Source organism: Mobula hypostoma, chromosome 8 (assembly GCF_963921235.1).
Source record: "Mobula hypostoma chromosome 8, sMobHyp1.1, whole genome shotgun sequence".
Classification (NCBI taxonomy): Eukaryota; Metazoa; Chordata; class Chondrichthyes; order Myliobatiformes; family Myliobatidae; genus Mobula; species Mobula hypostoma.
In genome coordinates this window covers 1,004,968-1,029,484 of record NC_086104.1, presented here as the reverse complement: position 1 = coordinate 1,029,484, position 24,517 = coordinate 1,004,968, and the positions used below count along the sequence as shown (strand labels likewise).

General features: G+C 50.9%; 1 protein-coding gene across 3 annotated transcripts in view; it reads left to right on the top strand.

The window, feature by feature from the left end:
* The window catches only part of adcy3a (adenylate cyclase 3a), a 143,436-nt gene that overhangs the window by 29,074 nt on the left and 89,845 nt on the right, over positions 1-24,517 (top strand). For all 3 annotated transcript variants that reach the window (XM_063055376.1, XM_063055377.1, XM_063055375.1), the window contains exons 3-12: positions 5,142-5,272; positions 8,484-8,595; positions 9,350-9,477; positions 12,781-12,939; positions 15,497-15,662; positions 16,164-16,271; positions 21,315-21,457; positions 21,923-22,084; positions 22,801-22,888; positions 23,503-23,619. In XM_063055376.1, coding sequence (XP_062911446.1) covers positions 5,142-5,272; positions 8,484-8,595; positions 9,350-9,477; positions 12,781-12,939; positions 15,497-15,662; positions 16,164-16,271; positions 21,315-21,457; positions 21,923-22,084; positions 22,801-22,888; positions 23,503-23,619 — 1,314 coding nt within the window. The remainder of the gene's footprint in view (positions 1-5,141; positions 5,273-8,483; positions 8,596-9,349; positions 9,478-12,780; positions 12,940-15,496; positions 15,663-16,163; positions 16,272-21,314; positions 21,458-21,922; positions 22,085-22,800; positions 22,889-23,502; positions 23,620-24,517) is intronic.

The window sequence follows — 24,517 nt, the reverse complement described above, 5'->3', positions numbered from 1 at the left end:
GCGGGCACCAGTGCGCATGCATAACTTGATATGTTGGAAATGGAAGCAACGTTTTCAGTGCTTCCGTGGTTATCTCAGGATATTCAGCCTTGACTTTGACCCGGAATGCCGGCAGAGATGTTATGTCAAACATACTTTTCAGCCCGTCGTCATTTGCAAGCTCATGGAGTTGATCTCCTTCCTGCGCTGACATGGATGACGCGTGGGTAATGACCTCGCGTGCGTTCAAGCTCAACAGTGGGCATGACAGGAGATGAGGAAAGGTGCAGCTGACTCCTATCGCCAAATCATATCGTTTCCTCGCGGCCCGGTAGCGCAAGCCTTGCGGTCCGGTGGTTGGGGACCGCTGATGTAATTAACCAGAAGCGATTAGGGAGCTTTAGGTAAAAGAGTCATGAGGAGCCAGTGATCACAATACGATTGAGTTCAACTTGATATTTGATAGGGAGAAAGAAAAGTCTGATGTAGCAGTATTTCAGTAGAAGGGCAATTACAGTGGTATGAGAGAGGAGTTGGCCAAAGTAAATTGGAAGGAGCTGCTGGCAGGGATGTCAGCAGAGCAGTAATGGTGTTAGTTTCCGGGAAAAATGAGGAAGGTGCAGGACATATGTATTCCAAAAATGAAAGAATACTCAAATGGTAAAATAATACAACCATGGCTGACAAGGGAAGTCAAAGCTAATGTAAAAGCAACCATTACTGCGAAGATAGAGAATTGTGAAGTTTTAAAAAATCTACAAGAGAGAATGTGCTCAAAAAGCTGAAAGATCTAAAGGTACATAAGTCACCCGGACCAGATGAACTGCACCCTAGGGTTCTGAAAGAGATAGCATTCGAGATTGTGGTGGCATTAGAAATGATCTTCCAAAATTCATTGGAATCTGGCATGGTTCCAGAAAACTGGAAAATTGCAAATGTCATTCCACTCTTTAAGAAAGGAGGAAGACAGCAGAAAGGAAATTATAGACCAGTTCGCCTGACCTCAGTGGTTGGGAAGATGTTAAAGTAAGTTGTTAAGGATGAGATGATGGAGTACTTGGTGACACAGAACAAGATAGTACAAAGTCAGCATGGTTTCCTTCAGGGAAAATCCTGCCTGATGAACCTGTTGGAATTCTTTGAGGAGATTACAAGTAGGATAGATAAAGAGGATGTAGAGGATGTTGTATATTTGGACTTTCAGAAGGCCTTTGACAAGATGCCACACATGAGGCTGCTTACCAGGTTAAGGTCCATGGTATTACAGGGAAGTTACTAATGTGGATAGAGTGTTGGCTGATTGGTAGGAGGCAAGGAGTTGGAATAAAAGGATCCTTTTCTGGTTGGTTGCCAGTAACTAGTGGTGTTCCGCAAGGGTCAGTGTTGGGACCACTTCCTTTTATGCTGTACATAAGTGATTTAGATGATGGAATAGATGGCTTTGTTGCCAAGTTTGAAGATGATACAAAGATTGGTGGAGGGGCACCACCTCTCGCGAGACCATGGATCTGCGTCTGGAAAACCTTGCTATGTCCTCTCCAGGGCGCAGGCCTGGGCAAGGTTGTATGGAAGACCGGCAGTTGCCCATGCAGCAACGACACCGGTGTTGTCCAAGGGAGGGGCAAGGGCTGATACAGCTTGGCACCAGTGTCGTCACAGGAGTGCCAGAACGAGGTTGAAGGCAACGTCAGACTGCCTTACGGACTCCAGCTCCAGATTTGTCCTCAGGGTTTACTCCCGTAGCCTTTCCCATCAGTGGGTATGGCCGCAAGGCAGCAGAGGTTTGAAATCAGAGTTTTCCCTCTCTTAGATGGACTGCCTTCCCAGGCTGACGAGCTCCATCTACCCGTACCACTGGTTTTAAGGTGCCAGGACCTGCCTTCTCCCCTTCTCCTGTCAGTAGAAACAGTTCCGCCGGGCTTAGAGGCTAAACCACACGAAAAAGCCAGGAGAGGCAGGTAGTGTTGATGAAACAGAAGGACAGACAGATGAGGAGAAAGAGCAAGAAAGTGGCAAATGAAATACACTGTTGGAAAATGCATGGTCGTGCACTTCGGTAGTAAAAATAAATGTATGGACTACTTTCTAAACGGGGAGAAAATCCAAATATATGAGATGCAAAGAGACTTGGAAATCCTTGTGCAGAACTCCCTGAAGGTTAACTTGCAGATCAAGTCAGAAGTGAGGAAGGCAAATGCCACGTTAGCATTCATTTCAAGAGGTCTAGCATACAAGAGCAGGGATGTGATGCTGAGGTTCTATAAGACACTGGTAGGCCTCACCTTGAGTATTGTGAACAGTTTTGGACCCCTTATCTTAGAAAAGGTATGCTGGCATTTGAGAGGGTCCAGAGGAGGTTCACAAGGATGATTCCAGGAAAAGAAAGGGTATTCGTATGAGGAATGTTTGATGGCTCTGGGTCTGTACTCACTGGAATTCAAAAGGATGAAGGGGAATCTCATTGAAACCTTTCGAATGTTGAAAGGCCTAGACAGAGCAGATGTGGAAAGGATGTTTCCCATGGTGGGAGAGTCTAGGACAAAAGGGCACAGCCTCAGGATAGAGGGGCACTCTTTCAAAACAGAAATTTGGAGAAATTTCTTTAGGCAAAGGGTGGTGAATTTGTGGAATTTGTTGCCACATGCAGCCTTGGAGGCCAGGTCGTTGGGTGTATCTAAGACGGAGGTGAACAGGATCTTGATTGGACATGGCATCAAATGTTATGGGGAGAAAGCCGGGAACTGGGGTTGAGCAGGAGATTAAAAAAAATGATCAGCCATGATTGAATGGCGGAGCAGACTCAATGGGCCAGATGGCCGAATTCCGCTTCTATCTCCTATGGTCTTATGGTTTAACATTACATTTGCCTTCTTTACCATATCAACCTGTAAATTAACCTTTTGGGAGTCTTGCATGAGGACTCCTAAGTCCCTCTGCACCTCTGATGTTTGAAACTTCTCCCCATTTAGATAACAGTCCACACTATTTTTTCCTTTTACCAAAATGCATTATCATACTTTTTCCAACATTGTATTCCATCTGCCACTTTTTGTCCATTCTTCCAGTTTGTCTAAGTCCTGCTACAATCACATTGCTTCCTCAGCACTACCTATCCCTCCACCTATCTTCATATCATCCACAAACTTTGCCACAAAGACATCAATTCCATTACCCAAATTATTGACAAACAATGTGAAAGGTAGTGCTACCAATACTGTTCCCTGAAGAACACCACTAGTCACTGCAGCCAACCAGAAAAGGCCCCTTTTTATTCCCAATTGCTGCTTCCTGCCTGTCAGCCATTCCTCTATCCATGCCAGTATCTTTCCTGTATCACCACAGGATTTGATCTTGTTAAACAACCTCATGTGAGGCACCTAATCAAACTGAAAATCCAAGTAAATGACATCCACTGCCTCTCCTTTGTCCACCCTGCTTGTTACTTCCTCAAAGAACTCTTAACAGATTTGTCAGACAAGATTTCCCTTCACAGAAACCATGCTGACTTTGACTTATTTTATCATTCGTCTCCAAGCACCCTGAAACCTCTTCCTTAATAATAGACACCAAATCTTTCCCAACTACTGATAAGGGACCAACTGGCCTATATATTTCCTTTCTTTTGCCTTCCTCCCTTAAAGAGCAGAGTGACATTTGCAATCTTCAAGTACTCTGGGATCATGCCAGATTCAAGTGGTTCTTGAAAGATCATGACCAATGCATCCGTTATCTCTTCAGCAACCTCTCTCAGGACTCTGGGTTGTAGTTAATCTGGTCCAGGTGACTTATCCTCCTTAAGACTTTGGAGCTGGCCTAGCACTTTTTGCTTTCCAAAGCAATGGCACTCACTCCTGCTCCCTGACACTCACAGACCTCTGGCACACTGCTAGTATCTTCCACAGTGGAGATTGATGCAAAGTACCCATTAAGTTCATCTACCATTTCTATGTCTCCCATTTCCAGTGGCCCAATATCAACTCTCTCCTATCACCGACCCACCGAATCCCCATACCGACTCCCCCATCACCGACTACCTCACCCACCGAATCCCCATCACCGAATCCCCCACCCACCGAATCCCCATCACCGAATCCCCCATCACCGACTCCCCGTCACCGAATCCCCATCACCGAATTCCCCACCCACCGAATCCCCATCACCGAATCCCCCATCACCGAATCCTCCACCCACCGAATCCCCCACCCACCGAATCCCCATCACCAAATCCCCCATCCACTGAATCCCCATCACCGAATACCCCATCCACCGAATCCCCATCACCGAATCCCCCATCACCGACTCCCCGTCACCGACTCCCCCATCACCGACTCCCCGTCACCGACTCCCCCACCCACCGAATCCCCGTCACCGAATCCCCATCACCGAATCCCCACCCACCGAATCCCCATCACCGAATCCCCACCCACCGAATCCCCGTCACCGACTCCCCACCCACCGAATCCCCATCACCGAATCCCCCACTGAATCCACATCACTGAATCCCCATCACCGAATCCCCACCCACCGAATCCCCATCACCGAATCCCCACCCACCGAATCCCCATCACCGACTCCCCACCCACCGAATCCCCATCACCAAATCCCCCATCCACTGAATCCCCATCACCGAATTCCCCATCCACCGAATCCCCATCACCGAATCCCCCATCACCGACTCCCCGTCACCGAATCCCCATCACCGAATCCCCGTCACCGACTCCCCCACCCACCGAATCCCCGTCACCAAATCCCCAACACCGAATCCCCACCCACCGAATCCCCATCACCGAATCCCCACCCACCGAATCCCCATCACCGAATCCCCCACTGAATCCACATCACTGAATCCCCCACCCACTGAATCCCCATCACCAAATCCCCATCACTGACCCGCCTCCCAGAGCTCAAGGGTACTTTGTGTGGTCAGGGTGGGTGCTGTCCGTGGTCAGGGTGGGTGCTGTCCGTGGTCAGTCTAGGTGCTCCCCGTGGTCAGTCTGGGTGCTGTCCGTGGTCAGGGTGGGTGCTGTCTGTGGTCAGGGTGGGTGCTCCCTGTGGTCAGTTGGCAGGGACTCTGACTGTGATGGTGCTGGTCTTTCACTCACGTTGGCGTGACCAGCTTCCTCTGCCAGTCTCTCAACTCACCACACACTTCCCTTTGCCAGGAGAGCCTCCTCCTGTCAATCCTGCCAAAGCACATCGCCGACGAAATGCTGAACGACATGAAGGAGGACAGAGAGTCGAGAGAACCACAACAATTCAACACCATGTACATGTACCGACACGAGAGGGTCAGGTAGGCGTGTTCCGGAGAGAGAGTGGGGAGAGAGACATGAGAGGGTCAGGTCAGAGTGTTCAGGAGAGGGAGGGACGCGAACTGACATGAGAGGGTCAGGTCAGAGAGTCTGGAAGAGTGACGTGAGTCTCAGTTCTGACTGTACGAGAGGGGGTGTGGACAGTGATGTGAGTCTCAGTTCTGAGTGTACGGGAGGGGGTGTGGACAGTGATGTGTGTCTCAGTTCTGACTGTATGAGGGGGGTGTGGACAGTGATGTGTGTCTCAGTTCTGACTGTACGAGGGGGGTGTGGACAGTGACTTGTCTCAGTTCTGACTGTACGGGAGGTTGTGTGGACAGTGACGTGAGTCTGAGTTCTGAGTGTACGAGGGGGGTGTGGACAGTGATGTGAGTCTCGGTTCTGACTGTACGAGGGGGTTGTGGACAGTGACTTGTCTCAGTTCTGACTGTACGGGAGGGGGTGTAGACAGTGACTTGTTTCGGTTCTGACTGTTGGGGAGGTTGTGTGGACAGTGACGTGAGTCTCAGTTCTGACTGTACAAGAGGGGGTGTGGACAGTGACTTGTCTCAGTTTTGACTGTAAGGGAGTGGGTGTGGATAGTGACGTGAGTCTCAGTTCTGACTGTACGGAAGGGGGTGTAGATAGTGACTTGTCTCGGTTCTGACTGTTGGGGAGGTTGTGTGGACAGTGACGTGAGTCTCAGTTCTGACTACAAGAGGGGGTGTGGACAGTGACTTGTCTCAGTTTTGACTGTAAGGGAGTGGGTGTGGATAGTGAAGTGAGTCTCGGTTCTGACTGTACGGGAGGGGGTGTAGATAGTGACTTGTCTCGGTTCTGACTGTTGGGGAGGTTGTGTGGACAGTGACGTGAGTGAGTTCTGACTGTACGAGGGGGGTGTGGACAGTGATGTGTGTCTCAGTTCTGACTGTACGAGGGGGGTGTGGACAGTGACTTGTCTCAGTTCTGACTGTACAGAAGGGGGTGTAGATGGTGACTTGTCTCGGTTCCGACTGTTGGGGAGGTTGTGTGGACAGTGACGTGAGTCTCAGTTCTGACTGTACAAGAGGGGGTGTGGACAGTGACTTGTCTCAGTTTTGACTGTAAGGGAGTGGGTGTGGATAGTGACGTGAGTCTCGGTTCTGACTGTATGGGAGGAGGTATGGACAGTGACATGAGTCTCTCCATTCTGACGGTACAGTACTTGGCCTCCACAGCTGCTCTGGCAGAGAATTCCACAGATCCTCCGCTCGCTGGCGTATGAAACTCCTCTTCATCTCTATTCTAAAAAGCCAACCCTCTATTCTGAGTCCGTGTCCCCTTGTCTTACACGCTCCCACCTTAGGAAACATCCCTTCCATATTCACTCTATCAATGCTTTTCTCCATTCTCTAGGTTTTTATGAGGTCTCCCCTATTGTTCTGAATTCCAGTGAATACAGGCTCAGAGCCATCAAACACTTTCTCTATGATCCTTCAATCCTGGAATCATTTCAATGAGCCTTGTTTGAACCCTCCCCAGTTTCAGCATATCCTGTCTTAGATACATTTCCCAGAACTGCTGAAGGTACTTCAAATGAGGCCTTGTCAGTAGCTATGTAACCCTCTCATCGGGGTTTTAGAACAACTTGTCTGGTTAGCTAACTCTGCAAACACCCAAGTGACTCAGTGGTGTGAAGACCATCTTTCATCAACAATGCACGTCCAGGGTTTAGGGTTCAACCAAACATTAGTGTGTAACGTTCCATTATATTGGCTCGTGTATGTCTAGGGGAAATCCCGCCCAGCACCTGCTTCAACACTCCCCTCAGGGTCAGTCGCCGCCCGAATCAATCACAAACATCAATCATCAGCCAGCACACCCAGTAAATTTTAACAAATACACTTTATAGATATTACTAATTCTATGACATAAATATACATGTGATACAGAGAGGAAAGTAATGGAAAAAAAAAGGCGCCAACACTTATCAAAGTCCAAGTTCTTTGTGCGCTACCGTTGGAGCTCAATTCGACGTCAGACGACCACCCGAATTCCGTCGACTCACGGCTCGGGACCACCCTGAGTGATCGACCGGAGCCTCTCCGCACGTCCGCCGTCCTCCTCGTCTCTCCTCCGACTCCCCGCCAAAACTCAGTCCACAGTCATATCATACAGCATGGCATCCGAAAACAGAACGATACATAACCACCCATTGGCTAATAGAACCTTGTTATCTCATTTTAAAGTGAAACAAACTGTTAGCGCAAACTCTCTGCAGCGTTAAAACACAACAAAGCCGCATTCCCCAGATTAACATAACAAAATCGCCATTTTAAATGTAACAAAAGAAAGACCCCGTACAAGTGTCAGGATGGTCTGAGTATGTGAACCTCTGTTTGAGTGAATGCTCCATAAATAGTGACCGTACACAACTATCGGTAGCCTAGAAATGACAGATTGTACACCAGCATAATATTATAGAGAACGTATAGTTACCAGTTTTCAACTTTATCAAACAGTTAACAGAGAAAGAAGAAAGATAGAAGGGCCCATTACAGTTACAGCAGTCTGAATGTGCACATTTCTGTAGTAGCCAAGCGTACCATTTTCCTCACCGACGGTGAATTCTCCTCATCAACCACAGGTAGATCTTTCCTGCACCTCACGAGGCACTTCTTACAGTAGGCTCTCTCCTTCAGATGGGATCCTCCACGTCTTCTCTGCTGTTCTTCTCTCCGCACCTACTGTCAAAATACCCCAACATATCTCCAAGTAAAGTTACAGAGTGATGGTAGTGACGTGACGGAGAGTGATGGGGAGTTACGGAGTGATGGTAGTGATGTGACAGACAGTGGTGGGTAGTTACTGAGTGATGGTAGAGACATGACACAGAGTGGAGGGAAGTTACGGAGTGATGGTAGTGATGTGACAGAGAGTAGGAGGGAGTTACAGAGTGACGGTAGTGACATTTCAGAGAGTGGTGGGAAGTTACGGAGTGATTTGGTAGTGACGTTACAGAGAGTGGGAGGGGGTTAAGGAGTGACGGTAGTGACATTTCAGAGAGTGGGAGGGGGTTACGGAGTGACGGTAGTGACGTTTCAGAGTGGGAGGGCATGGTGGAGTAATAGTAGTGATGGAGAATGTGGCGAGTGGGGGTGTTATGGAGTGATGGCAGTGATGTGACAGAGGAAATGAAGTGACAGGGAGTGACTGCCTTCCTCTCTTGGTCAGTATCCTGTTTGCGGACATCGTGGGCTTCACACAGCTCTCATCCAGCTGCTCTGCGCAGGAACTTGTCAAACTGCTCAATGAGCTCTTCGCTGGCTTCGACAAACTTGCCGCGGTGAGTAACACCCCACAGATCCCAAACTCACCAATAAACCCACCTGTATACACCCAGCATCACACATTCACCCAACAGTCTCTGATACACCCATAAAGATACAACCTGATTAACACACTCACTGACACACCCATCCACATACACTCACCCTGATATACTCATTCAGACACACTCACTGATACACTCATTCAGACACACTCATCCAATACACCCAAACGGATACACCAACCCCAACACACTCGCTGACAAACCCATCCAGACACACTCCCCCCAACACGCTCCCTGCTACACCCATCTGTACACACTCACCCTGATGCACTCACTGATACACCCATCCGGAAACACTAACCCTGACACACTCACTAACACACCCATCTGGATACACTCAGCCTGACACACTCACTGACAAACCCATCCAGACACACTCATGGATACACTTATCAGAATCCACTCTCTCGACAGTCACATTGATACACCCATCCACACTCACTCTTTGATACACCCATCCAGATATACACTCTCATACACTCACTGATACACCCAAACAGATAGACCAACCCCAACACACTCACTGATGCACCCATCCAGACATACTCAACGACACACCCATTTGGATACAGTTACCCTGACACACTCATTCTGTCTCAGTCGCCCTGTCAGCCTGACAGTGACACACCCTGATACACTCAGCACCACTGTGGCTGTCAGTTTCTGGTTGACGGTGGCCATGTGTGACCCGTTTTCTGTTCAGCAGAGGTTCCACCAGCTGCGCATCAAGATCCTCGGTGATTGTTACTACTGCATATGCGGCCTGCCCGACACACGCACCGACCACGCCGTTTGCTCCATACACATGGGTCTTGCCATGGTCAATGCCATCTCGTGAGTATCTCCACCCGTGAGGCTCCGACACAGAACATACCCAGGCTGATCCCTGATCCCGACACCCTGAAATCAGAGCCACCCCAGTCTGTCCACTGATTCCAGCCCTCCACCCCCAGAGCAAACCCAGTATGACCCCTGACCCCTGACCTCTGAGCTACCCAAGTCTGACCCAGAGTCTTGGGTGTGAGTTGGACTCCTGTGGGTGTGTGTCTGTGAGTTGGGTTGCTCATGGGGAATAGGAGAGTGTTTGCATGTGTGTCCGTGTGTGTGTGTGTCTGTGTCAGTGTATCTGTGTGTGTGTGCACATGTGCGTGTCTGTGTATCTGTATGTGTATGTGTGTGTGTGTATATATGTGTGTCTGTGTATCTGTGTGTGTCCATGTCTGTGTGTGTATGTCTCTGTGTGTATGCGTGTGTCTGTATGAGTGTATCCGTGTGTGTGTGTGTGTGTGTGTGTGTGTGTGTGTGTGTGTGTGTGTTTGTGTGTCTTTGCGGGTGTGCATCTGTGTGAGTCTGTGTGTGTGTGTGTGTGTGTCCGTGTGTGTGTCTGTGTCTGTGTGTCTGAGTTTGTGTGTGTGTCTCTGTGTGTGAGAGTCTGTGTGTGCATGTCTGTCTGAATGTGTGTGTGTCCGTCTGTGTGTGTGTGTGTGTGTGTGTGTGTGTTTGCAGTTGTGCATCTGTGTGAGTGTGTGTGTCCGTGTGTGTGTCTGTGTCTCTGAGTTTGTGTGTGTGTCTCTGTGTGTGAGAGTCTGTGTGTGCATGTCTGTCTGTCTGAATGTGTGTGTCCGTCCGTCCGTGTGTGTGTGTGTGTGTGTGTGTGTGTGCGTGTCTGCTGTATGTGTGTGTGTCCATGTGTGTGTGTGTCTGTGTCCGTGTGTGTCTGCGTGTTTCTTTGTAGGTGTGCATCTTTTTGTGTCTGTGTGTGTGTGTCTGTGTGTGTGCCTGTGTATCTGTGTCTGCAGACGACTGTGCTCTTGTGGCCCATACTCCGGAGGATCTTCAGACTGTCCTTGCTGTGGCGGTGAGAGCGTACAGCAGGATGGGGCTGACTGTCAATACCACCAAGACAGAAGTGGTTTGCCAATGGAATACCAGTGTCCCACCCACTCTACCTGCCTTCACTGCTGGTGATGAAAAGCTGTCAGTAGTGCCATCTTTCAAATATCTGGGGAGCATTCTCTCTGAGGATAGCGGCATTGACAATGACATCCAGAGCCGCATTAAACAGGCATCAGCTGCCTTTGGGAGACTTCGGCATAGAGTATTTCAGAACAGGAGCCTTCGTCCCTCCACAATGGTCGCTGTATACCAAGCAGTCTGTGTCATCACCCTCCTTTATAGCTGTGAAGCTTGGGTCACATCAAGTCCTTGGAGCGCTTCCACATAAGCTGCCTCCAGCGCATCCTGGGAATTACCTGGTGTGAGCAGGTGCCTCACACTGAAATACTTGTAAAGACCAACTGCAGGAGTATTGAGGCCCTGATCACCCAGCGCCAGCTGCAGCAGCTGGGGCATGTGATAAGGATGCCCCAACGTCGGCTACCCCGCAGAGTGTTATACGGCCAGCTACATCATGGTTGACGCTCAGCTGGAGGGCCAAAGAAGCGCCTTAAGGATCAGATGAAGAATGCTTTAAGGAAGTGGAAGATCAGACCCGAGGACCTGGAGGAGGTTGCTGCTGACCGTACCACTTGGCAACAGCTGTGTAGGGACGGGGTTCGTATTCTGGAGATGGAAAGAACAACCAGAAGACAGCAGAAGAGAGCCAGGAGAAATGCAGCCATGGTTGCCACCACTACCACATATACATGTCCCACCTGCAACTGAGCTTGTGGGTCCAGTCATCAAAGATCTCACCGTTAAAGGAGTGGACATCGTTATCGGATTTCGATGGACAACCAAAGAATGTCTGTATGTGTGTGTGTGTGTCTGTGTAAGTGTGTCTGTGTTTCTGTGTGCGTGTGTGTGTGTGCATCCATGTGTGTATCTGTGTAAGTGTGTCTGTGTTTGTGTGTGCGCGCGCACCCATGTATGTGTGTCTGTATCTGTGTGTTTATGTCTGTGTGTGTGTGTGTGTGCGTGCCCATGTATATGTGTCTGTGACTGTGTGTATTCATGCGTGTGTTTGTCTGTATCTGTCTGTCTATGTATGCAAGTGTGTGTGTGTGTGTGTGTGTGTGTGTGTGTGTGTCTTTGCGGATGTGCATCTGTATGCGTGAGCCCGAGTATGTGTGTCTGTGCCTGCGTGTCTGTGTGTGTGTGTGTGTGTGTGTGTGTGTGTGTGTGTGTGTGTGCATGCGTGTCTGTATCCCTCTGAGTAGGGTTAGTCATGGGGATGGGAGTGTGTGTGTGTGTGTGTGTGTGTGTAGGTTTGTTAATGGGGATGGGAGCATGTGTGCATGTCCATGTTTGAGTCTGAGTGTATCCATTGTGTGTGCGTCCATGCCATGTGCGTGAGTGTCTATCTCTGGGTGCGTGTGTGTGTGTGTGTGTCTGTCTGTCTCCTTAAGTAGGGTTGGTCATGGGTAATGGGACTCTGCGTGTGTGTCTATGTGTCTGTGTTCGTCTGTGTCTTAGTCTGCCCCTGCATCTCTGTGTCTGGGTGCCTGAGTGTGTGTGACTCTGTGTGTCTATGTGTTTGAGTGTGTGGGACTGTGTGTGCGTGAGAGTGTGTGTTTGTGTGTGTGTGTGTGTTCCGTTTTTGTGTGTGCGTGTCTGTATCTGTTTGTGTGTGTCTGTGTATGTATCTATGCATGTCCCCCCATGTGTGTGCCTGTGGGTTTGTCCATGTATGTGTCTGTGTGTGCCACATGTATTTGTATTTCTGTGGGTGTGTCCGTGTAGGTCTGTCTCCTTGTGTATGTGAGTGTCTGAGTGTGTAAGTGTGAGTGTGTGTGTTTCTGTGTGTGTGAGTGTGTTTCTGTGTGTGTGTGAGTGTGTGTGTTTCTGTGTGTGTGAGTGTGAGTGTGTGTGTGTGTTTCTGTGTGTGTGAGTGTTTCTCTGTGTGTGTGAGTGAGTGAGTGTGTGTGTTTCTGTGTGTGTGAGTGTGAGTGTGTGTGTGTGTTTCTGTGTGTGAGTGTGTGTGTGTGTGTGTGTGTGTGTGAGTGTGTGTGTGTGTGTGTGTGTGTGTGTGTGTGTGTGTGTGTGAATGTGAGTGTGTGTGTGTGTGTGTGTGTGTGACGGGATGCGTGTGTATGTACATACCGGTCACACTCCCTGTGTGTGTCCATGTGTGCCTGTGTCTGTGCTGGTAGGTACCGGCACACCCTTTGCTCTCTCTCTCTCACAGTTGTTTTTCAGGTCTGTGCGTGAGACGACGAGGACGGATGTGAACATGCGTGTCGGGATACACAGTGGCACTGTGCTGGGCGGCGTCCTGGGCCAGAAGAACTGGCAATATGATGTCTGGTCCACAGACGTGACCCTGGCCAACAAGATGGAGGCAAGCGGCATTCCTGGGTAGGGGCTTCCTTCCTCTGTGCCCCATAACCCTTCTCCTTCTCAGGAGAGAAGCTTTATACTGTCTCCCCTCAGACATCTCTATTCCTCCATCAGGTACCCTCTCGCCCTCCTGCACACTGAGAAAGCGAACCCCGTCACTCCTCATTCCCTTCATAACTGAAACACTCCATCCCAAGCAACGTCCAGGTGACTACACCTTTACACCCTCTCCAACACTGCCACGTACTACCTGTCATGTGATCACAGGACATAGACGCAGAATTAGGACTCTGGTTTCTTTCCCTTGTCTCACCTGTTCCCCCTTACTGTCTCTTACACACATTGCCTGTTTCCCCTAACTCTCCCTTCACCCCATGTCACCTGGTCCCCCTTATCCCTTCACCCCATGTCACCTGGTCCCCCTTATCCCTTCACCCAACATCGCCTGTTCCCCCTTACCGTCTCTTCACCTAGCATCGCCTGTTCCCCCTTACCATATCTTCACCCAGCATCGCCTGTTCCCCCTTATGGTCTCTTCACCCAGCATCGCCTGTTCCCCCTTACCATATCTTCACCCAGCATCGCCTGTTCCCCCTTACCATATCTTCACCCAGCATCACCTGTTCCTCCGTACCGTCTCTTCACCCAGCATTGCCTGTTCCTCCTTACTGTCTCTTCACCCAGCATCACCTGTTCCTCCTTACTGTCTCTTCACCCCACATCGCCTGTTCCCCCTTACCATATCTTCACCCAGCTTCGCCTGTTCCTCCTTACTCTCTGTCTCTCTGTCACATCACACCAGCTGTTCCCACTTTCCATCTCTTCACCTGGCATCACTTGTTCCCCCTTATTGTCTCTTCACCAAGCTTTGCCTGTTCCCAATCGCTCTGTCTTCCCCCTGCACCAGCTGTTTTCCTGTTCCATCTCTTCACCGCACGGCACTGTTTCTCTTACCATTTCTTCATACCACGTTGCCTGTTCCTCCTTATTGTCTCTTCACCCGGTGTCACCTCTTCACCTGACGTCACCTGTTTCCCCCTTACCATCTCTTCACCCAATATCACATGTTCTGCTCATGGTCTCTTCACTCAGTGTCACCTCTTTCCCCTTACCGTCCCTTCACCTCGCATCGCCTGTTCACCCTTACCATCCTTCACCACGCATCGCCTGTTTAGTACTCTCATGGTCTCTTCACCTAGTGTTGCCTGTTCCCTCTTACCATCTCTTCACTCCACATCGCCTGTTCAGTACCCTCATGGTCTCTTCACCCCATGTTATATGTTCCCACTCACTGTCTCTTCACCCAGCATCGCCTGTTCCCCTTACCCTCTCTTCATGCCACGAAACCTGTTCCCCCTTTCCGTCTCTTCACCCAGTATTGCCTGTACCCCCCCATGGTCTTCAACCCTCATTGCCTGTTCCCCATCATCGTCTCTTCACCTGGTGACACCTGTTCCCCCTTTCCATTTCTTCACCCAGCATTGCCTGTTCTCCTTTAGTGTCTCTTCACCCCGCGTCGCCTGATCCCCCTTTAATGTCTCTTCACCCTGTGTTGCCTGTTCCTCCTCATGTTCTCTTCAACCCACGTTGCCTGTTCCCCTTACCAGTTCTTCAACCTGTGTCACCTATTCCCAATTACCATCCTTCACCCGGTGTTACCTGTTCCCCTTTCCATGTCTACAACCCTGCGTCACTTATTCCCCTTACCCGCTCTTTAGCCTGCATCAACTCTTCCCCTTTACAGTCTTATCACCCTGCATCGACTGTTCACTCTTACCATCTCTTCACCCTGCACTGCCTATTTGTCCCTTACCGTCCCTTCACACCACATCGACTCTTCTGCCTTACTGTCTCTTCACCCAGCATCGCCTGATCGTCGTTACTGTCTCTTCAACCCCGTGTCACTTGTTCCCTCACTGACTGTTCAGCTCATGTCGGCTGTACCCTCACTGACTGTTTCCACATGTCTATTGTAACCTCACTGACTGTTCACACCCTCTCAGCTGTTCCCACACTGACTGGCTTCACATGTTGATTTTAACCTCACTGACTGTTCACCGTGCATCAGCTGTTCCCTCACTGACTGTTTCCCCATGACAAATGTTCCTACACTGTCTATTCACTCTGCATCGTCTGTTCCCCCACTGACTCTTTTCACACGTCGACTGTTCCCTCACTGACGTGTTCCACATGTCGATTGTAACCTCACTGATTGTTCACCTTTCATCGGCTGTTCTCTGACTGTTCCTTCACATCGGCAGTCCCCTCACTGTTTGTTTCCTTACGTCCGCTGACACTTTACTGACTGTTCACCCATGTCGACTGTTCCCTCACTGACTGTTCACCTATGTCGGTTGTACCTTCACTGTCTGTTTCCCCATTTCGGCTGTTCCCTCACTGACTGTTCACCTATGTCGGTTGTACCTTCACTGTCTGTTTCCCCATTTCGGCTGTTCCCTCACTGACTGTTCACCCTATGTCACAAATCACCCCATACCAATTTTATCTCCACACAGACTCTGTTCCCTCATGCAGATTGTTCCCCACGTTAACTGTTGCTGTTTTCTGTCCACAGGAGAGTGCACATCTCGCAGAGCACTCGCAGCTGTCTGAATGGGGAGTTTGAGCTGGAAGCAGGAGAGGGCGGGAAGAGGAACGAGTATTTGAGGGAGAAGGGCATTGAGACGTACCTGGTGGTGGTGCCCAAAACGTCACGTGCCAGGAGTGGGATAAATGGAGTCGTGAGTCCAGTGTTCAGGGATCAGGGGTCACAGGGCGAGGGGCAAGGGCAAGCTTCGATCTCTACCCTTTGTCCCCTTCACCACCCAACATCCTTCCCTCCCAATCACCTATCCTCTCTCAATGCTCTTTCTTTTTCACCCTCCTCAACCCCGGCTTACCCCCATACCCCCCTCCCCACCCTCATACGTCTCCCTTCCCTCCCCCACCCCATACCCTTCCAAGTTCGTGAGCTTTCTCTTCCCTATTTGCACCCTGATCCTCCCAGCGCTTTTCCCCTCCCCCCTGTGCTATTTCCTCCTGTCTCCCATCCAGTTATTTCTGGTGAATCCCCCAACATACCTCCGATGTCCCTCTGCTGATCTCATTCCTCCGTGTTCTCCACAGACCATCTCTGTCGACACCCCCGGGTCACTTCTTGAACGTGTAACACAGTGCAGAGCAGAAATATCCCTCTCTTCCCACTCCCGATATCACTGAGGTCTTCTCCCTCTCTCTCCCAGAAACTCTCCCTGGCCTCATCCAATGGGAACTCGCCGCTGTTGATCAACACGACGGAATGTAACGGCAATGTTCACACGTGCACCAGTCCCGAGGAGCTGCATGCGCGGGTCAGTGGGCAGAGGCGAACTGGTGGGGTGGGGTGGTGTTGGGTGCTCGCCATTGAGCTGGGGAAAACTCAGCTAGTAGCAATCTCAACACGATTGGGTTAACCATGGGAGGAGAAAGTAGCAGTCAATGTAAACTGGGAGGAAGAACTGTTTCAATGGGATGGGAGTGGATCAGCCCTGGTAACATGGAATCCGCAGTACCCCTTAGGTGCCTTACACAATAGAGAGTCTCCTGCAACTGCGGAGCATAGGAGCAGGAAACTATTCCCAAGCTTCTTGGGCCAGAGGGAAGGCGAAGAGGAGAATTCTTGAGCCTCCTCGAACCCGGTGAAGGTGAAATTATTTTTCTGAGCCTCCTGGGCCGGCAAGGAGGTGAAGAGGAGAATTTCTGAGCCTCCTGGGCCGGCGAGGAGATGAAGAAGAGAATTCTTGAAACTCCTGGGCCGGCGAGGAGGTGAAGAGGAGAATTCCTGAACCTCCCGGGCCAGGAGGAGGTGAAGAAGAGAATTCCTGAACCTCCTGGGCCGGCGAGGAGGTGAGGAGAAAAATTCCTGAACCTCCTGGGCCAGAGAGGAGGTGAAGAAGAGAATTCCCGAACCTCCTGGGCTGGAGAAGCTGCAGCGGGAGAGACAATGCCTGAGCCTCCGTGACCAGAGGCAGGGAATAGAACAGTTCCAGAACAGCCTAGACCAGGAAGGAGGTGAGGGGACAGTTCCTGACCCTACTGGACAGGAGGAAAAGTCTATCGGGCAATTTCTGACCTCCATGTGACATGGAGGAGGTGAAGAGGGTGATTCTGGAGCTCGCTGGACTCAGTGAGGGTGGGATCAGAGACCCAGCAGACAAATTCACTACAGCAGTGAATGGTACAGTCGATGTGCTGGGAGTGTGGGTTGTATCAGAGACCCAGCGGACAGTTTCACTACAGTTTGAATTGTACAGTCGGTGTGCTGGGAGTGTGGGTCGTATCAGACACCCAGCGGACAGTTTCAGTACAGTGTGAATTGTACAGTCGGTGTGCTGGGAGTGTGGGTCATATCAGCGACCCAGCGGACAGTTTCAGTACAGTGTGAATTGTACAGTCAGTGTGCTGGGAGTGTGGGTCATATCAGAGACCCAGCGGACAATTTCACTACAGCAGTGAATGGTACAGTCGATGTGCTGGGAGTGTGGGTCGTATCAGAGACCCAGCAGACAGTTTCACTACAGTGTGAATTGTACAGTCGGTGTGCCGGGAGTGTCGGTCGTATCAGAGACCCAGCGCACAGTTTCACTACAGTGTGAATTGTACAGTCGGTGTGCTGGGAGTGTGGGTCATATCAGCGACCCAGCGGCCAGATTCAGTACAGTGTGAATTGTACAGTCGGTGTGCTTGGAGTGTGGGTCGTATCAGAGACCCAGCGGAAAGTTTCACTACAACAGTGAATGGTACAGTCGATGTGCTGGGAGTGTGGGTCGTATCAGAGACCCAGCGGACAGTTTCAGTACAGTGTGAATTGTACAGTCGGTGTGCCGGGAGTGTGGGTTGTATCAGAGACCCAGCGGACAGATTCACTACAGTGTGAATTGTACAGTCGGTGTGCTGGGAGTGTGGGTCGTATCAGAGACCCAGCAGACAGTTTCAGTACAGTGTGAGTTGTACAGTCGGTGTGCTGGGAGTGTGGGTCATATCAGTGACCCAGCGGACAGTTTCAGTACAGTGTGAATAGTACAGTCAGTGTGCTGGGAGTGTGGGTCGTATCAGAGACCCAGCGGACAGTTTCACTACAGCAGTGAATTCTACAGTCGGTGTGCCGGGAGTGTGGGTGGTATCAGAGACCCAGCGGAGAATTTCAGTACTGTGTGAATGGTACCGTCGGTGTGCTGGGAGTGTGGGTCGTATCAGAGACCCAGCGGACAGTTTCAGTACAGTGTGAATTGTACAGTCGGTGTGCTGGGAGTGTGGGTCATATCAGAGACCCAGCAGACAGTGTCAGTACAGTGTGAATGGTACAGTCAGTGTGCCAGGAGTGTGGGTGGTATCAGAGACCCAGCGGACAGTTTCAGTACAGTGTGAATTGTACAGTCAGTGTGCTGGGAGTGTGGGTGGTATCAGAGACCCAGCAGACATATTCACTACAGCAGTGAATGGTACAGTCGATGTGCTGGGATTGTGGGTCGTATCAGAGACCCAGCAGACAGTTTCAGTACAGTGTGAATTGTACAGTCGGTGTGCTGGGAGTCTGGGTCGTATCGGAGACCCAGCGGACAGTTTCAGTACAGTGTGAATTGTACATTCGGTGTGCTGGGTGTGTGGGTCATATCAGCGACCCAGCGGACAGTTTCAGTACAGTGTGAATTGTACAGTCGGTGTGCTGGGAGTGTGGGTCATATCAGAGACCCAGAGGACACTTTCACTACAGCAGTGAATGGTACAGTCGGTGTGCTGGGAGTGTGGGTCATATCAGCGACCCAGCGGACAGCTTCAGTGCAGTGTGAATTGTACAGTCGGTGTGCTGGGAGTGTGGGTCGTATCAGAGGCCCAGCGGACAGTTTCACGACAGCAGTGAATGGTACAGTCGATGTGCTGTGAGTGTGGGTCGTATCAGAGACCCAGCGGACAGTTTCAGTACAGTGTGAATTGTACAGTCACTGTGCCGGGAGTGTGGGTCGTATTAGCGACCCAGCGGACAGTTTCAATACAGTGTGAATTGTACAGTTGGTGTGCTGGGAGTGTGGGTCATATCAGAGACCCAGCGGACAGTTTCAGTACAGTGTGAATTGTACAGTCGGTGTGCCGGGAGTGTGGGTCGTATCAGCGACCCAGCGGACAGTTTCAGTACTGTGTGAATGGTACTGTCGGTGTGCTGGGAGTGTGGGCCGTATCAGCGACCCAGCAGACTGTTTCAGTACAGTGTGAATACTACAGTCAGTGTGCTGGGAGTGTGGGTCGTATCAGAGACCCAGCGGACAGTTTCAGTACAGTGTGAATTGTACAGTCGGTTCGCTGGGAGTGTGGGTCATATCAGTGACCCAGCGGACAGTTTCAGTACAGTGTGAATTGTACAGTCGGTGTGCTGGGAGTGTGGGTCATATCAGAGACCCAGCAGACAGTTTCACTACAGTAGTGAATGGTACAGTCGGTCGGCTGGGAGTGTGGGTTATATCAGCGACCCAGCGGACAGCTTCAGTACAGTATGAATTGTACAGTCGGTGTGCCGGGAGTGTGGGTCGTATCAGCGACCCAGTGTACAGTTTCAGTACAGTGTGAATTGTACAGTCACTGTGCCGGGAGTGTAGGCGGTATCAGAGACCCAGCGGACAGTTTCACTGCAGCAGTGAATGGGACAGTCGGTGTGCTGGGAGTGTGGGTCGTATCAGAGAGCCAGCAGACAGTTTCAGTACAGTGTGAATTGTACAGTCGGTGTGCTGGGAGTGTGGGTCGTATCAGAGACCCAGCAGACAGTTTCAGTACAGTGTGAATTGTACAGTCAGTGTGCCGGGAGTGTGGGCGGTATCAGAGACCCAGCGGACAATTTCAGTACTGTGTGAATGTTACCGTCGGTGTGCTGGGAGTGTGGGTTGTATCAGAGACCCAGTGGACAGTTTCAGGACAGTGTGAATAGTACAGTCGGTGTGCTGGTAGTGTGGGTGGTATCAGAGACCCAGCAGACATATTCACTACAGCAGTGAATGGTACAGTCGATGTGCTGGGAGTGTGGGTTGTATCAGAGACCCAGCGGACAGTTTCACTACAGTGTGAATGGCACAGTCGGTGTGCTGGGAGTGTGGGTCGTACCAGAGACCCAGCGGACAGTTTCAGTACAGTGTGAATTGTACAGTCGGTGTGCCGGGAGTGTGGGTCGTATCAGAGACCCAGCGGACAGTTTCAGTACCGTGTGAATGGTACAGTTGGTGTGCCGGGAGTGTGGGTGGTATCCGAGACACAGCAGACAGATTTAGTAAGGCAGCCAAAGCGGTGCCCTATGTGTTGGGAATTGGGATCCATGTTGAAAGGTGGTCAAGATTGAAACAGAAGGGCCAAAGTCCTGTTCGTGCTCACCAACTCTGACTGGCAGGTATCGATCACACTGTTGTCTTCAATTTCAATATATGTCATTGGACACGGTTTTAAGGTGCTTGGTCGCCTCACTACAGGAAGGATGTGGAAGCCATAGAAAGGGTGCAGAGGAGATTTACAAGGATGTTGCCTGGATTGGGGAGCATGCCTTATGAGAATAGGTTGAGTGAACTCAGCCTTTTCTCCTTGAAGTGACGGAGAATGAGAGGTGACCTGATAGAGGTGTATAAGATGATGAGAGGCATTGGTCGTATGGATAGTCAGAGGCTTTTTCCCAGGGCTGAAATGGCTAGCATAAGAAGGCACAGTTTTAAGGTGCTTGGTTGTAGGTACAGAGGGGATGTCAAGGGCAAGTTTTTTTCGCAGAGAGTGGTGAGTGCGTGGAATGGGCTGCTGGCGGCAGTGGTGGGGGCGGATATGATAGGGTCTTTTAAGAGACTCCTGGACAGGTACATGGAGCTCAGAAAAATAGAGGGCTATGGGTAACTCTAGTAATTTCTAAAGTAAGTACATGTATGGCACAGCATTGTGACCGAAGGGCCTGTATTTTGTTGTGGGTTTTCTATATTTCTTTGTTGCTATGTTAGGGAAATATTTAAAAGTTCAAGGTGATGGGACTGGGGGCAGGAATCGACGAGACGTATGGATTGATGGTGTTCGTGGAAACTTGGGAACTGGGCAGGACATTGATGGAGGAGCATGGTGTGTAACAGACTGGAGAAGTTTGTAAGGGAGGGAGCAGTGTGTAACAGAGTGAGACGGTGTACAGTGATGTGTAATGGAGAGGCACAGTGCATAATAGTGAGACAGGTGTGTAACAGAGGGAGTGGCATGTGAGACAGTGTACAGTGATGTGTAATGGTGAGGTAAGGTGTGTAACGGAGGGTGTAGTGTGGTGTGAGACGGTGAGCAACATACGGGGCTGAGAATGCCCTGGAACAGTGTGAGATATGTCCCTCACTCTTTATTTTGCCCTTGGGTAGGTTGTTCACCCTTCATTCCCCAACCCACGGAGGAGGCTGCGGTTACGAGATCTATCTGAACGGGTGGTCGACTCGGAACAGAACCAACAGGAGCTGAATGAGTTACTGAATGCTGCCCTGTTGGAGCGAGAGAATGTACAGGCGTGAGTTCACAACCTGGTCAGGGGTGGGCTCATCAGAAGCTTAGGGGTCATTGAGGGAGTTCGGGGTCGGGGGTCATTGAGTGAGTTCAGGGTCGGGGGTCATTGAGTGAGTTCAGGGTCAGGGCTTTGGGTGGGCTCAGGTTTGTGGGGCATGGTCAGGGATGGCAGGGTGGGGTCATGAGTCAGAGTCAGGGTTTGTGGTTTGGGAAGGAGTTGGTCATGGGTTGTGGAGTGGGGTAGTGTCAAGATCATGAGTAATACAGTGTCAGACGTCAGGGGATCTGGTCAGTGTGTTTAGATTGAAGTTTGCAGGGTGAGAGCAGGCAGTGGGTGTCGAGGGACGGGCTGGAGCATTGGGGTGAGGGGTGGTGGGGGAATGTTGGACCATTGAGATATGTAGTCAGTGTGAAGTCAGTCTCACACACTGGCAGTGCTACCCCTGACCAGAGCCCATGTTGTTGACAGGACGAAAGGACGATGCACGAACCTCCTGTCGCTCAGATTCAAGGCACCAGAGATGGAGAACCGGTTCTCTGTGGAGCGGGAGAAGCAGAGTGGGGCTGCCATCAGTTGCTCCTGTGTCGTCCTCGCCTTCTCCTTCCTCGTCCAGCTATCCATCGACCCAGGGTCAGCAAGGGTCGAAGTGTCATGTCACAGGGGTCAGAATGTTGGGTCCCAGGGGTCGGAATGTCGGGTCCCAGGGGTCGGAATGTCATCACAGTGGTCGGAATGTCAGGTCACAGGGGTCGGAATGTCAGGTCACACGGGTCGGAATGTCATCACAGTGGTCGGAATGTCAGGTCACACGGGTCAGGAATCAGCATCCGTCATCAGGACAGGATGTGGAGGCATTCTGGGACCCATCACCGGGATCAAACGGGGGTTCAGGGACCCCTCACCAGGACAGAACGAAGGGTCAGGCAGCCTTCACTGGGACAGAATGGGGGTTTTGGGACAAGCAATCCATGAGGGGGTTAGGTGGGATAGTTATTCATGTCTTTGATGTGGGCCGGCTGCTGCCAGCGAAGCCTTGAGCTGTTTTGACTTCTCATTGTCCAGACTTCTTGTACACCTCAGTGTCATTTCCGTGAAAACTTCGGGAGGTTTGTGGTCACAAGTTCATGATTTACCCTGTGACAGGGAAGGTTTGTGGAGTGGAAAGGGTTAACAGCCTCCCCGTCCAGCAACTGCCTGATCAGCTGAGTGGTATGACAAGGGAGTGAGGGTGAGGGAGGGGGTCCACACTGTGGCGTTCACCCCACTCTGGGTGAGAGGGAAAGGCAGAGGGGACGGGTTTGGTCTGACAGAGTTGTGGGGGTTTCAATTTCTCTCTTGGTTCTCAGATTGTGGATCAACTACGTCACCTTCGTCATTGGCGAGATACTGCTCATCATCCTCACCGTCCTCTCACTTGCTGCCGTCTTCCCCAGGGTGAGTCTCCCATCAGTCAAACCCCCAGGGGAGACTCACTCCCCCAGGGGGACACTTTCAACTGTCAAACCCCCAGGGTAGACTCAGTCCCCCAGGGAAAGTCTTCCACCAGTCAAACCCCCAGGGGGAGACACACTCCCCCAGGGGGTGTCTTCCACCAGTCAAACCCCCAGGGGAGGCTCACTCCCCCGGGGGAGACTATCAGTCTGACACTCCCCCAGGGGGAGACAAGAAGTTCAACGCACGCTTACGGTGAGTCATTCAATCGGTCAACCACCCAGGGTGAGACGATGACGATTAGTCTGACATTCACCCAGAGTGAAACCAGTAGTCCATGACCACCCGAGGATGACACTATTAGTACGTCACACCTCCAGGGTCAGTTCTTCCAACATCACCACCCACAGGAAAAGTCCTTCACTCCCTCTCAATGTCCCTCTCTCCGTCACTCCCCCTCACCATTCCTCGCTCCCTCAATCTCCCTCACCGTCCCTCGCTCTGTCACTCCCCTTCATGGTGAGACTATCTGTCCATCCCCCACTCACTCCCTCACCCTCTCTCCCTCCCTCACTTTGAGTCTCCCTTCCTCACACCTCGGACTGTCTGTGTTTCAGATCTTTCCATCAAAGCTGGTTGTGTTCTCCACGTGGATTGATCGGACCCGCTGGGCACGTAACACGTGTGCCATCACTGCTGCCCTAATCCTCACCCTGGCACACACTGTCGACATGGTGAGTGCACACACTCACACTCACTTCTTCACACACGCACACTCATTCATTCAGACTCGCACACATTGACTCCTGCACACTCTCACAGACTTATACAACGCACTCACATACGTGTACCTACACGCTCACACACACGTGTACCTACACACGCTCACACACACGTGTACCTACACACTCACACACACACACGTGTACCTACACGCTCTCTCTCACACGCACACACACACACACACACACACACACACACGTGTACCTTATGTTACGTACCCCGTAACTGGGTTGCCAAACCAGCAGAAATGGACCACTTAGTTGGAGTCTGGATTACTGGAACTAAGAAAGTTTTATTAAAGAAATAAGTAACACAGTACTCTAAACGTAAGGATATAAATGCAACGGGTTAGCAATGATAAAACACACATGTACACAGAACTAGGATAATAGGAATCAATCAAGCTCTATCACAGTCAAGGGGTAAAATGATCAGTCTCAAGTGACACAGAGTTCAGTTCAGTTTAGTTCAGTTCGCAGTAATTGCTGTTGTGCCGTTGAGGGGAGAGAGAGAGAGAGAGAGAGCGAATGCTGATATTCAAATCGGATTCAAACAGACCTTTGATATTCCTCGCAGTTAGCTTTCGGGCGAGCCCTTTTTAATGTCTTCTGAGGTCACCGACTGTGACCCCTCCGTTCCGGATACAATCGTTCTTCTGCGGTGAACCCAGCACCCAGGCAAGGGCGGGGACACACACCAGGTTCCCGCCGATCGTACCTTTTCACTCTCTGCGTCTATGGTTGGTCCCACGACCAGACCTCCAAAACTCTCACCAACTTGTGGGGGGGCACCGCACTTCCAGGGTCTCGTTACCTCGTGGTGTGTCGCTTGCCTTAGCGAACCTGTTCC